General features: G+C 37.6%; 1 protein-coding gene across 8 annotated transcripts in view; it reads left to right on the top strand.

The window, feature by feature from the left end:
- SCEL (sciellin) overlaps window positions 1-1,753 on the top strand; it is a 68,792-nt gene extending 67,039 nt beyond the window's left edge. For all 8 annotated transcript variants that reach the window (XM_059466689.1, XM_059466690.1, XM_059466692.1 and 5 more), the window contains one exon: window positions 137-1,753. In XM_059466689.1, the coding sequence (XP_059322672.1) occupies window positions 137-153 (17 nt within the window). In that variant the 3' untranslated portion in view covers window positions 154-1,753. The remainder of the gene's footprint in view (window positions 1-136) is intronic.
- Window positions 1,754-11,864: the final 10,111 nt, after the last annotated feature.

The raw sequence follows: 11,864 nt of genomic DNA on the forward strand, positions 1-11,864 counted from the left end.
TTCATCAAGTTACAAGACAGACAGACAGACTTCAGTAGACATTCTAAAAAAGAAAAAAAATGTGAAGTTTCCTTTTAGGACACTTAGAGTATAATGATTTGTTTGGCATCTCTGACCAATCTTTTCTCTTTTGCAGAAAAATGGATCTACTAATTTTGACATACAGAACGTATGATGAAGAAATTACTAATGTTAAGATAACTGTATTGGCCTGTTAATTCAAAACACCGTGGGAAGTTATTCATTTTTACTGCTGGGAATTCTCTGAACAAAGTCCTACTGCATGGTTATTAAAAGAATTATTTTAATGAGAATTTAGATGCATTTTCATACACACATTGCAGGAAGCAAAACAAGATATTGGTCAGTATATATATCAGATCTGTGAAACCACTAAATTTTAAGTCAAATCAATAATAATTTATTGAAATTTTCTGAATGCCAGGACATTCCTACATATTTGTTTTGAAGGGGCTGTATTCTCTTTTACTCCAATATAAAGACCTGTTTGCTTAATATAGCATGAATGGGATTTTCCTCATCAAGATTAGCCATTTAGAAATCACTCAGTTTAAATGACTGTTTTTCATGCAGAGGGAAGTAGGTTCATATTGCACCTACAAGGGGAGACATCAAACTCCAGAGAAAGATTCTTCCTAAATAACTTGAACAATAAGTTTGAGATGGAACAAATAATTTTTGGAAAATGCATCTCTACTACTGCAGAAGGAATCTGGACAAAAATTGCTAGAGGGTTTTAAGAACTACCCCACTCCATGTTTGCAATTCTGGTAACTATTTAATCACCATTTTTTTAAGAGGTGTGCACTTAATAGTTGCCATGAAATAATCAAACACCTACTTTGCATGACAGTATGTTGTATTTATCTTTCCTACTTTTATTAAACTGACTATCAAAACACTTTGGATCGATTAATCTTGCCTAAATTTATACATCTACAGTGTAGATTTCTGTTTCTGAGTTACTTGATTTATTCTATCCTATAGAGAGAAGCAGACATTTGTAGGAAGCAATTCAATTGGTCAGATTGCAAACATCTATTTTACTGTGACGTTAATCAATGTTCATCTTTACTTCCATGGTTTGTAAAGGAACCTGGAATGAACAGCTCAGATTTCTAGACATCTACACTATGTCAGTCACACTCCTTCCTTTGAGACTACCGTGAAACCTTTTTATTTTTCCTTTTGGAGAGAATATAACTATTGAAACAGAATATAACTGAAGAAGAATTCATGCTTTCTTATAATATGTTGTCTGAAATAATCAATAGTTCAGGAGCTTACTGGACAGACAAAGGTATTGACTACTAGTCTTTGTCATGAGATGCTTTAGATTATGATTTATTCAGAACGGATTTTTCTTCTTTACATCTCAGCTTAAGTGGACTTCCTGGATGTGACAGAGTTAGTGTTTGAAGGCTGCTGGACCTAGGCAAGAGGTTAAAAGCATGCAAAGTATTAAAGCCATAGGTTAATAATAGACTGGTGAGTAGCTGTCCCAGTCAAACTCTCTCCTTGACTGCACATTTCATAGGGGAGGCAGGAGATATGGATGTCTGTGTAATTTAAAGCACTGGGCCTGCAGCTGAGTAAGTATGTTGTCTGGCTTAAAGGATGTTCAGACTGATTATGCAATGGAGACATGAGACAGCAGATTTTTTTTTGTTAATTTTATTAATATCTTATTAATTAATGTCATTAACTCTAATAAATCTTTAGTTATTGATAATTTTTCTGGTGTGTGTCTCTTGCTGATGACATGTCCTAGTGAAACAATAATTATTAAAACTCTGTGCTTCACCAGTAAAAATGGTTCAACGGGGTGAAAAAAGTACTGGCAAAATTTTAATATCACAAATTTGGTCCTGTTGAGAGACCAAAACTTATTGCTAAAGCCCAGTTAAATGGAAGATGTTAGACATTCATTTGAGCCAGCACATTAGAATCTAGAACTTCTTAGTGTTTGAGGGGATGAGAGATTTCAGTTCACTCCCCCAGAGACCAGGAGGTCTGGATGAAAATATCTGCTACTTAAACACTCACTGACAAAGAAGTAGCAATAAAAAACAATAAATAATAATTCTGTGTTCATTAAGTCATCCTCACTGAACAGCCTTGGTAATTTTGCCATGTGTTTTTTTGTTGTTTTTTATTATATGTTGTAAGTTGGCTAAGAAGAAACACCAGGTTTGTGATTTACCATATCTGGCAGAGCAGTACTCATTAAGAAAAATCATATTAACATCTCAATACCAATGTATCAAAACTTAAATGTTTTTTGTCCTTTTTGCATATCATTAGCCTGTACTGTTTAATTTCCCTTTGACTAGTCCTTCCATGAAACAATCCAAATGAAGAATTTGCTGGCAGCTGTTTTAATGAACGTGTTATCTTCAATAATGCATTAAATTAGACTGAAAAGCTGTATTGAGAGATGATGTACTAAATTATGTGGAGGTTTGTGATTCATCAGGCCCATTTTTTCAGCGTGCAATGGATATTTTATTTTACAAAGCTGGGGCATTGCTCTACGGGGAGGGGAATCAAGCAATCAGTGGAAAGGAGTGAAATAATGCATATAATGCATATTGATGCATTTAAATATGTAGATTGCTTCAAAACTACTGATACTTACAAGAACAAGGAATGTCATAAGAACATCTTTGCAGTGTTAATATATTCTGTTGTATCCTGTGTAGGGTCCCACAGAATGCTCAGCCTGAGCATCCCTCCCTATCAGTGCTTGACACAGAGGGATAAACATCTGTAACACTGTCCCCTCATCCTCTTCCTCTGGAAATAAAGATCCTTGACAGTTTGACAAGACACAGTCTCTGCTACTTCACAGAGTCTCCTTACCTAGGCTTGTAAAAAACATCAAATAGATCTTGCATTTACTCCATAGGCCACCTCTGTTCGTTGCTTCTTTGTAAAGGGATGTGTGTACTGTTGGGACAGCTTCAGGTGTTCAGTTTATGTACTCACAACAATAAGGTCAGAACTCTGCTTGCCTTCCTTGATACTTGATGTTTTAACATAATCTCATTGCTTAGAATGAAAAGTACCCACTTTCTTGGTTGGTTTTGCTCTCTGACCATACTTGAACATTGCTCATTGTAGCTAATCTATTACATCAGAAATTGATTTCAGCTTTCAGACTAGTTGATGGGAGAAATGCCTCCTTTTCTTCCTTCTGCTGCACCACAACACCTCATTTTTCTTCACAGCAGCAGAGACATCCACCATTCCATAAAGGCAAAGGATAAAGAGACTAAATACATAGGTAGATTTGATGTGCTGAAGTCTGAAATTGTTGACCATAACAGCTCTGTTTAGCTGCTTAATTGATGCAGAAAAACTGAGTTCTTAACCTGATAAGGTCCTTCTTTGACTTCAAAGGCCTCCTCTTCTGTTTTGTGCTTTGCCTGGTCTGAGCAACTCAACTCTAATATCATCAGCAAAACTAGGACTTACAAACATTCCTTGCATATCAGAGAGAAGAATCTGCAGGTATTCTCAAATAAATATGTTTGGCACAATCTGCTAAATGAGACCATTTGGACACCTGAATAACTACCACCTTTTAAAACCATGGACATTATGTTTTCTGAACAGAGAAACGGCCCAGAAAATGGGAGTGCCAAGTTCAGCGTCTCCCCCAACATACCTAAGCAGGTTGTGTAACACAGTGGAACAGCTGGATGTGTGGAATAAACAGGATGTTCCTGGTAGTCTTTTTGCCACATTTCCTGCCCAGAGCAGGCTGAATCCTTAAGGCCCACGTTCCACTGGATAGCCACACTGCTTGCACAGTCATTATATGCTTATTGATAGCTCAGGAATTACTCCTGAACAAAAAATACGTTGTCTTGGGACCAAGGACCAAATCCTGGAATTTCCTCATCTCATCCAACTGGTCTAATTAAGAATTAAAAGCAGTGTCAATGATTAGAGGGGTTGTCTACATTCAGATTTGGTTTGAGTAGGACAGTGAGAAAATGACATTTTGGGAGTTTTCATCTGAAGACTATTACAAATACATCTTTATATGATAATCTCTTCTAAGCCTTAGTGTTTTCTTTGCCTTTCCAGCCTCTGAGCCCTTTGGGACAGGAACTCTTTCTGGTTTGTGCAGTGTCCAGCACAGCAGTGGCCTCTGGGTGGTACTGCTGCACCTGTATGAATGACCCAAGAAATATCCAGAGTATACCTCCCTTTCCAAGAAAGCTGCTTGGAAATGGAATATTTTTTAATGGGGTTTTTATAATTGTGTCAGTTATAAATTGACAGCTACAGTGTGACCGGTTTGGTCCTGTTAGAATCAATATCTGAATATAATCATGCCAAAAGCACTTGTCTGAATCTTGGCATTGCTGTGCAGTCATTAGACATCTGTTTAGGGGGCTTAGACAGCTATTGTGGTCAAAACAATTGGCAGCCAACATTTTAAAACTACTTACTCAGGAAAAAAGACGACACAATCAATTCTGGAAAGGAAGGACAAACTTCTTCTGTCATTCAAGCCATTTTTGAATGTTTACATACCAAAAGAAGCGGAAAAGGGAGAAAACATGAAAAAGATGAAAGCATTATGCAAATAAGTCAATTAAGGAATTTTAACAGTACTAGTGTTGTTGTAAATAATGGTGCCATTGAAATTAATTGTCAAACTTGACTGTAAGATGAATATTCCAGAAAACATTGGTCTGTCTTCATATCTTCTCCAAGGAGAAGATATAACTCCTCCAGGGAGTTTCCACCCACAGAACTTTGAATTATATTATCCTTGCATGTAGTTCAAATCTTGGAATTAAGAATGAGAATCCAGCTAACCACACTTGTAGCACTGTAATTTCAAACAGTTAAACAATATTTAGGAAAGCTACAGAAGTATGTGACTGATAATGCATTTGAACACTGGTTTTAGCTGTTTTCACAATTGATAATGCATTTGAGCATTGACTTTGTCCATTTGCCCAAGTAACATATGTGAAAGTAACAGAAAAGCCTTTTCAACAAAATACCAGTTTTCTCACACCAAAATTCTGTCTGGGAGCAAGCATACCAGTTCTGACATGACTGACATCTGTGGAAAGCTGAAGGACAAAAGCTGGGAAGGAACAATGTTTTTTTCTGCCTCTTCCACTCTAGTGAGAGACATCCCAAATACCCAGTCATGTACCCAGGAGGGCATATGCTTTGAGAACTGTGGTTTCTGGGTTTTAATTTGGAGATCACCAGGACTATTTAAAAACTCCCCTGCCTTCTAACTGAGAATCAGAATCTCCTCAGTAGAAACATAAATGAAAGTGAGAGTGAAGATAGCAGGGACTTTGCTTCTCATAATGAAATTGGAGCAAACACAAGGAAAAGATCTAGCTAAGAACAATACACTCCTTTAGTAAAACCACAGTTCATACATCCTCCATCAATCCAATGAAAGTACTCAAGAAATACCTTTGCTGTACTGCATTTTTTCTATTTCCAGATTGTCCCAGAAAGGGCTGATTTTAGACCAGCTCTCCCCCCAGCCCTGGAAGTGTGTCCAGCACTGACTGCACATCTCAAGGATGGACAAAAGGGACCCAGAGGGAGTAAGACTGATAGATCCATCACTGCCTGTCATAGATCCATCACTACCCAGACCCAGGAGCTCTGGCATGGCAGGAGAAAGGGCAAGGGGTTTTGTGCCACTCTAGTGATGCTGCAGGAAAGATATCAAGTACTCTGCAAGTTGTACAGTTTATGGAACAGTGGGTCCATAAGTTTTCTCACTGTCCCTAAATTACCTTCTGGGTATCTCTGCCATTTTGTGATTCAGTGGGTTATAGATAGTGCAATGACAAGTTTTTACCCGCAAAATTTTTATACACTATTTTTACAGGCTTTTTTTTCTATCCTACCTGACACTAAAAAATAAATGATAAAAATAAATTACATGAACTTTTCTGGATAGTCAGCAAAGATTCTTGCTCAACCAAACTGAACCTGGATGAAAGTTCAGGTAGTTATTTTTTTAAACAATTCCCTATCTGAAAAGCTAACACGCCCACTTTGACACAAGAAAAGCCTTTCAAGCAACTGCAAATTTCCCATGCTCCTTTGACATGGTGCCACTCAGATGTGCCTTCTCAAACACAATCACTGCTGGCCTGAGGATTTTTTATGATTTAATTTTTTTCCTACGTACATCACATAACCAATGCTAAGCACATTGCTGTTTATTTTTTTAGGATGATAACTTCTAAACCAATTTGCAGCATCACAAAGTCTTGAGTCTGTTGGCCTACACTTACTAACATTTTGCAAACTGTAAATATCCCTTATGTATCCACATGATGGACTTACTAACATGGATAGTAATTTTTTTCCACTTTTTTGCAAAGTTGATTAACTCCTTCAATCTCTTTCCCCAACTATATGTAAATAGAGAAAAAGTAAAGATTACAGAAGATGAATAAAAGGAAAAAAAAAAAAGAAAAAATCATAATCAGGATTAGATGATTCCTAGAATCATTTTATCAGGAAATAAGGCATTTTTCCTGAATCAACCGCCACTGTTCCCTGAAGATAAGTCGAGCTGAAATCTGGAGTCTTGGCAGAAGGTGTGTCATGGATTTTTAGCCTTCTGGAGAGAAGCTGTATTTCTGTCATTATGATCTTCAGCATTTCACACTCAAACAGTGTTTCAAAAACTTTTAGATTATCAGCTCATTTATTAATAACCTTGAACACCCCATCTCCCCCTCAACCTTCTCTTTCTTATTCATCAGTGGTAAACCAAATTATACTCCCCAATATCTTTGTATACTGGAGACAATGTAAATATTCAAACTTCTTTGAAAGTCTAATTAGTCTTTGTTATCGATGAAGATCATTAGAAAGAAACCCATCCTGATTTGCAAGATTCACCTTGACGCTTTCAGTTTATAATAAACAGAAGGGATGGGAAGGGGGGAGGGAAGGGAAGGGAGTCTAAAGCATTTGAAAGTCAGAGTGATTTGATAACAATCAAATAACAACCCCTTGAACAAGAGCTGTCATGGATAATTCTGTCTAGATGGATCTATGAACTAGCAGAGCCTGAGTTTAATTCACAGAGAGTATCTCTGGATACCATAAGCGCTGGAGCAATTTGAGCTCACTGAAATGATGCAATTTTGGATTTGTACTTAAAGTAAATCCATTCTAATGGTGATTACAATGTACTTCAATTTAATATTAATTAAATAAGCAAAAAGCCTGAAGGAATCATGGTAGTTCAGAGAAGGAATCAGTATAAGAAAGAAAAAGTCAATTAGCATGAAATTAGCAACAGCTAGGAAGTCAAAATGTTTGCAAGACACACTGAGAATGAAGAAAACATGCTGTAACTTCAGGAAAGTGATTAATTGCTCAAATAATGCAGAGTAAACATATAAATTTAACAATAACAAATTGCTAGGTCTAGGATCTATGCAAAATCTCTATGGCAACTCACGTGTGACAGTGTTGAACTTCTCACAAACATTTACCCTACCGATCAAAGCAGGCTTGGTGCCAAACAAATTGGAAGCATTAGCTGGGACATCAGCCTTGAAAAAACCACGAAAACTGCTCTGGGGAACTACATTTAATTTAGTCTTTTTTTTTTTTTTTAATCAAGCTAATTTGTACAAATCGAAATAAATATCAGAATACAGAAACTATGGATATGTATGATATATTGGAGAAGAATCTACAGGAGGAGATGTTTTCAATCTGTTGGAGATTTTTTCAAGCAAGGCATGCTCATTAATAGATGAGTGTTTCTGAAGAAGGCAATATGCTTTTGGTTAAGCTGATTTCTTTAACTAAGAAAATTTGGCTTTATAAGAAAACATGAAGTGAGAATAGAAAGAAAAAAATTGGGTTAGAAAATTCCATTTTCATTATGGAGTGAGACAGGAAACAATGGGAGGTTTGGCCTGACTTCTGTGGGGATAAGGCTATATAAATTAGGGCTTGTCAGCTGGGAAGAGAAGTATCTAAATTTTATGTAGTCATGAATGACAAAGAGAAGCTGAATAGAGAATGATTAATCATTCTGTCTTTCTCAGAAAACCAGAACTAAGGGGCACCCAATCAAATTACTAAGCAGCAGATTTTAAAGTAGATAATAAGAAGCAGTTTTCCTAACAATACATTATTAAATTGCAGCTCTAATTGCCACAGGGGGTTGTAGAGCCCTCATGTTTAAATGGCTTAAAAATGGGTCTCAGCAAATGGAATATTATTACACATTGGTTGCTATCAAAATTAAATGATCCAGATGTCCTGATTCAATGACTTCTGAAAGAGGGAAAATATCCCTCAATATTTTTCTTGTTTCTGAGATATTTTCCTTACAAAGCTACTATCAGCCCTTGCTAAAGGCAGAATACTGGATAGGGTGCACTTCTGCTGGCATGATAGTGGCTCTGTTTTTATAAAACAACTTTCACAGCCATTTTTCAGACTGGAACTGCACTTTAAAATAATCTCACAAGACTTGAAGTTTACTGTCCGTGCTCTGACCTTATTGTTACACATCTTTTGTATAGCCCAGACTGGATTACACCAATTAATTCTTTACTGGCTTGCCTGAAAGGCAGATCCAGCCTGCCTGCAGCTATTGCAGCATAAAGCAACAAGCTTATTACCAGAAAAGAGCAGATGGGATTTGCGGACTTCCTGCTTCTTTGTTCTCTGCATCGACACCCTATGAGTGACTACACTGATTCAGAAATTCCTAACAGAGGATACAGTGTAAGTAGAATTCTATGGTAGGTTTCTACTGATTTAGGGCATATGATTTCCCAAGTCCAAGAGTAACAGGTTTCATGGCACATTAGGATGTTTGGGGTTGGGGTTAGACACATTTTATCAATGCCTTAAAAAAAAAGAATGCAACCATCAAGCCTTCAGTGTGGTTTGTAAAGTGCTGATGAAGTTCTGGGTTTATCAAACTCATCATTTATTGCTGACATACTGAATAGAACTCATTAACAATTTATTAGTAATGTCAATATTGGGAGGAGAGTAATTTATGTTTAAAAACCTAAACAATCAGGTTAACTATTTGAATGACTAAGATGTTCAAATAATCTTTGCAGTATTCAAGCTGACCAACCTGAGTACCATGGGACAGTGTATTCATCAACACACATTTTACCTGCCAGCACCTCCGTGTGAAGCTATGTTCTTAGTGGAATTATGTATTGGTGAAATTACAAGTACACTTAAAATAGAGCAACAAATACAACACAGTGAAATGTATTTTTATTCTTTACTAAATCCACTTGTACAGGAAAGGCCTGAAAAAGACAGTCTCTCATACTGACTGTGAGCATGGTAGCTGAAGTATGCACAACGTCAAGCTGCTTTCTACCCATACTACTGGGTATCTCACTTAAGAAGTCCCAGTCAAGGAGGAGCCAATCTCTGGGCTGTTTTCTTGGTGATATGATGTCTGTGATCAATGCATTTCTCTGGAGAAGATGCATTTGTACCCATGCTAGGGCACGACACTGAGTCCTAAGCTTTTTCTCTCTGGCAACTGAGTTCTGAAATGAATGCCTGCAAGCAACATTTGTGTAAGTGGCACAAACAGTAGAGGGCATTTGAAAATTTTCAACTGCTTGTACTGGTAACTGAGGACAAGCACTCCCATGGTGACTCTTAAGATCCTGTGCTATGATGCTACATGCTCTGCCCTGTCTTCAAATGTGTCTCCTGATGTATCTCCAAACTGGTGTCTGCATCAAGATTTTTAGTGATGCAATATCCAGATCACACTGTCATATTCCTGTTATGAAAACTGAAACTTTAAATAATAAAAACCCATTTAGTGTTTTTTTTTTTTTTTTTGCTGCACTAAAAGACTTTGGATCCTTGGTTCAAATTAAAAACAAAAACCTCCATTTTGAATCTCTTTTGATATTTCACAGAATCATCAGGGTTTGAAGACACCTTCAAGATCATCTAGTCCAGCCATCAACTTGGCACCACTATTATCACCCCTAAACCATATCCCCAGCTGCCACATCCAGACACCTCTTGAATGCTTCCAGAGAGAGTGGTGGAACCACTAATGTAATAAATTACATGGGCAACTTATTGCAATGCCTTACTACTATTTCAGTGAAAAAAAATGCTATGATATATAACCGAAGCTCTACTTCCTCATTGCATCCTCCAGGACTGATATTATAATAAACTTCTTCTTGGCTTTTTTTTTTTATTGTACACTAGGGATGTATAATAAATTCAATATTACATATGCTGCTAATGAATCTTTTTATATAATTTTTCAATCTTGCTGTAGTAACAATGCACATCTAAGAATTAAGGCTAGTACCATTATTAGTGATAACAAACTGAGAGACACACATTTTGCCTGGGACTAAACATGTAGAAGCTCAATTCTCCATTCACTTGTGCGAATAAAAATTACAGATATCTGTAGTAGTGAAAACTGGATTATGTTACTCATTCTAATAAAACATGGTAGAATTGGGGTCAGATGGGATGGTTTTTACACTCAACATTTTCCCCTTCTTTCTTCCAAAGGGACAGAGAAGACAAAACCAAAGTTTTGTCTTTGCTATATGGTTGCAAAGTAGCACACTGGGGGCTACTGAGGGTATTTACTCTGTTGACTCTGATAGATATTATATCATCTGGAAGGCAATGCTTTGTACTCCACTCTAGCTTCCTTTCTAGTCATTCTTTTAGAACTGGTTGTTATTATCTATACTAAAAGAATGCTTCCAAGACTGACAAACAATAGTGCTGTTGTCCTGTGCACATGCAGAAGAAAGTTTCCAGATTATAAACAAAAGAGACAAAATTGTGACAGGCTGGATGATTCCAAAGTTGACTTATGCCCTGAACAGAGAATCACTGTCAGTTCCTCCTTACACCAGAAACCTGAGACAGCACCGAAGCGGGGTGAAGGCAGCAGCGGCTGACAGTGCTACTGCTCTGCCTAAAGCTGATGTTCAAGAGCTGGGTAGTGACTGACCAATAGACATTTTTAGTGGGCAGCTGAGCAACTTACAACCCTTAGACCCACGGAATCATTTAGGCTGGCAAAGGCATCAAAGATCACTGAGTGTGTTAACCCAGCACTGCCCACTCCTCGCTAAACCATCCCCAAGTGCCACATCTACACATCTTTCAAATAGATGAAAGACTCAACCACTTCCCCAGGCACTCAATTCTAATGCTTGATAAAACTTTTGGTGAAGAAATATTTTATAATATCTAATCTAAACCTGCCCTGACTTCATGAGGTTTGTACCTGATTTCATATCAGAGCCGTGGGAGACACAGGACTGTGACTTAGAAGGTTGTCCCCTAAAGCTGTAGCCAGAGAAAATGAACTGAACGAAGGTTGTGTGATGCTTGAGCTGTCCAAGGCAACACTGAATCCCTGCTCACCTACCAGGTGACACAAGGGACACAAGCAATGGCTTCCTACAGTGCTGGGCAATGAAAGACAACGCAACACCACTGCTGTAAGTGAACCCTACTCATACCGCTCTCAAAGATCTGCAAGCTACAAGCCCACCTATGTACCTGGATTGTGCTAAGAAAGACATTTCAATACGAGGGCATCTTTCACCTCAGGAGCTCTCCTATACATAACCAAAATACAGTTACGTAGTTTTTAGCAATGTTCGATTCAGTGTTTGCTTCACCACCAACGCAACTTCCAAAACGTGTCGCTTTCCTCGCTTTGTGCCAAAACTCCCAGAATCAGCATGTTTCAAACCTACAAACGGCGGTTTGGCTGAATTACCTCCTTTCAAGCCCAACAAAGCCTCTATTTGTGATTC

The sequence above is a fragment of the Ammospiza nelsoni genome, chromosome 2, assembly GCF_027579445.1.
Source record: "Ammospiza nelsoni isolate bAmmNel1 chromosome 2, bAmmNel1.pri, whole genome shotgun sequence".
NCBI lineage: Eukaryota > Metazoa > Chordata > Aves > Passeriformes > Passerellidae > Ammospiza > Ammospiza nelsoni.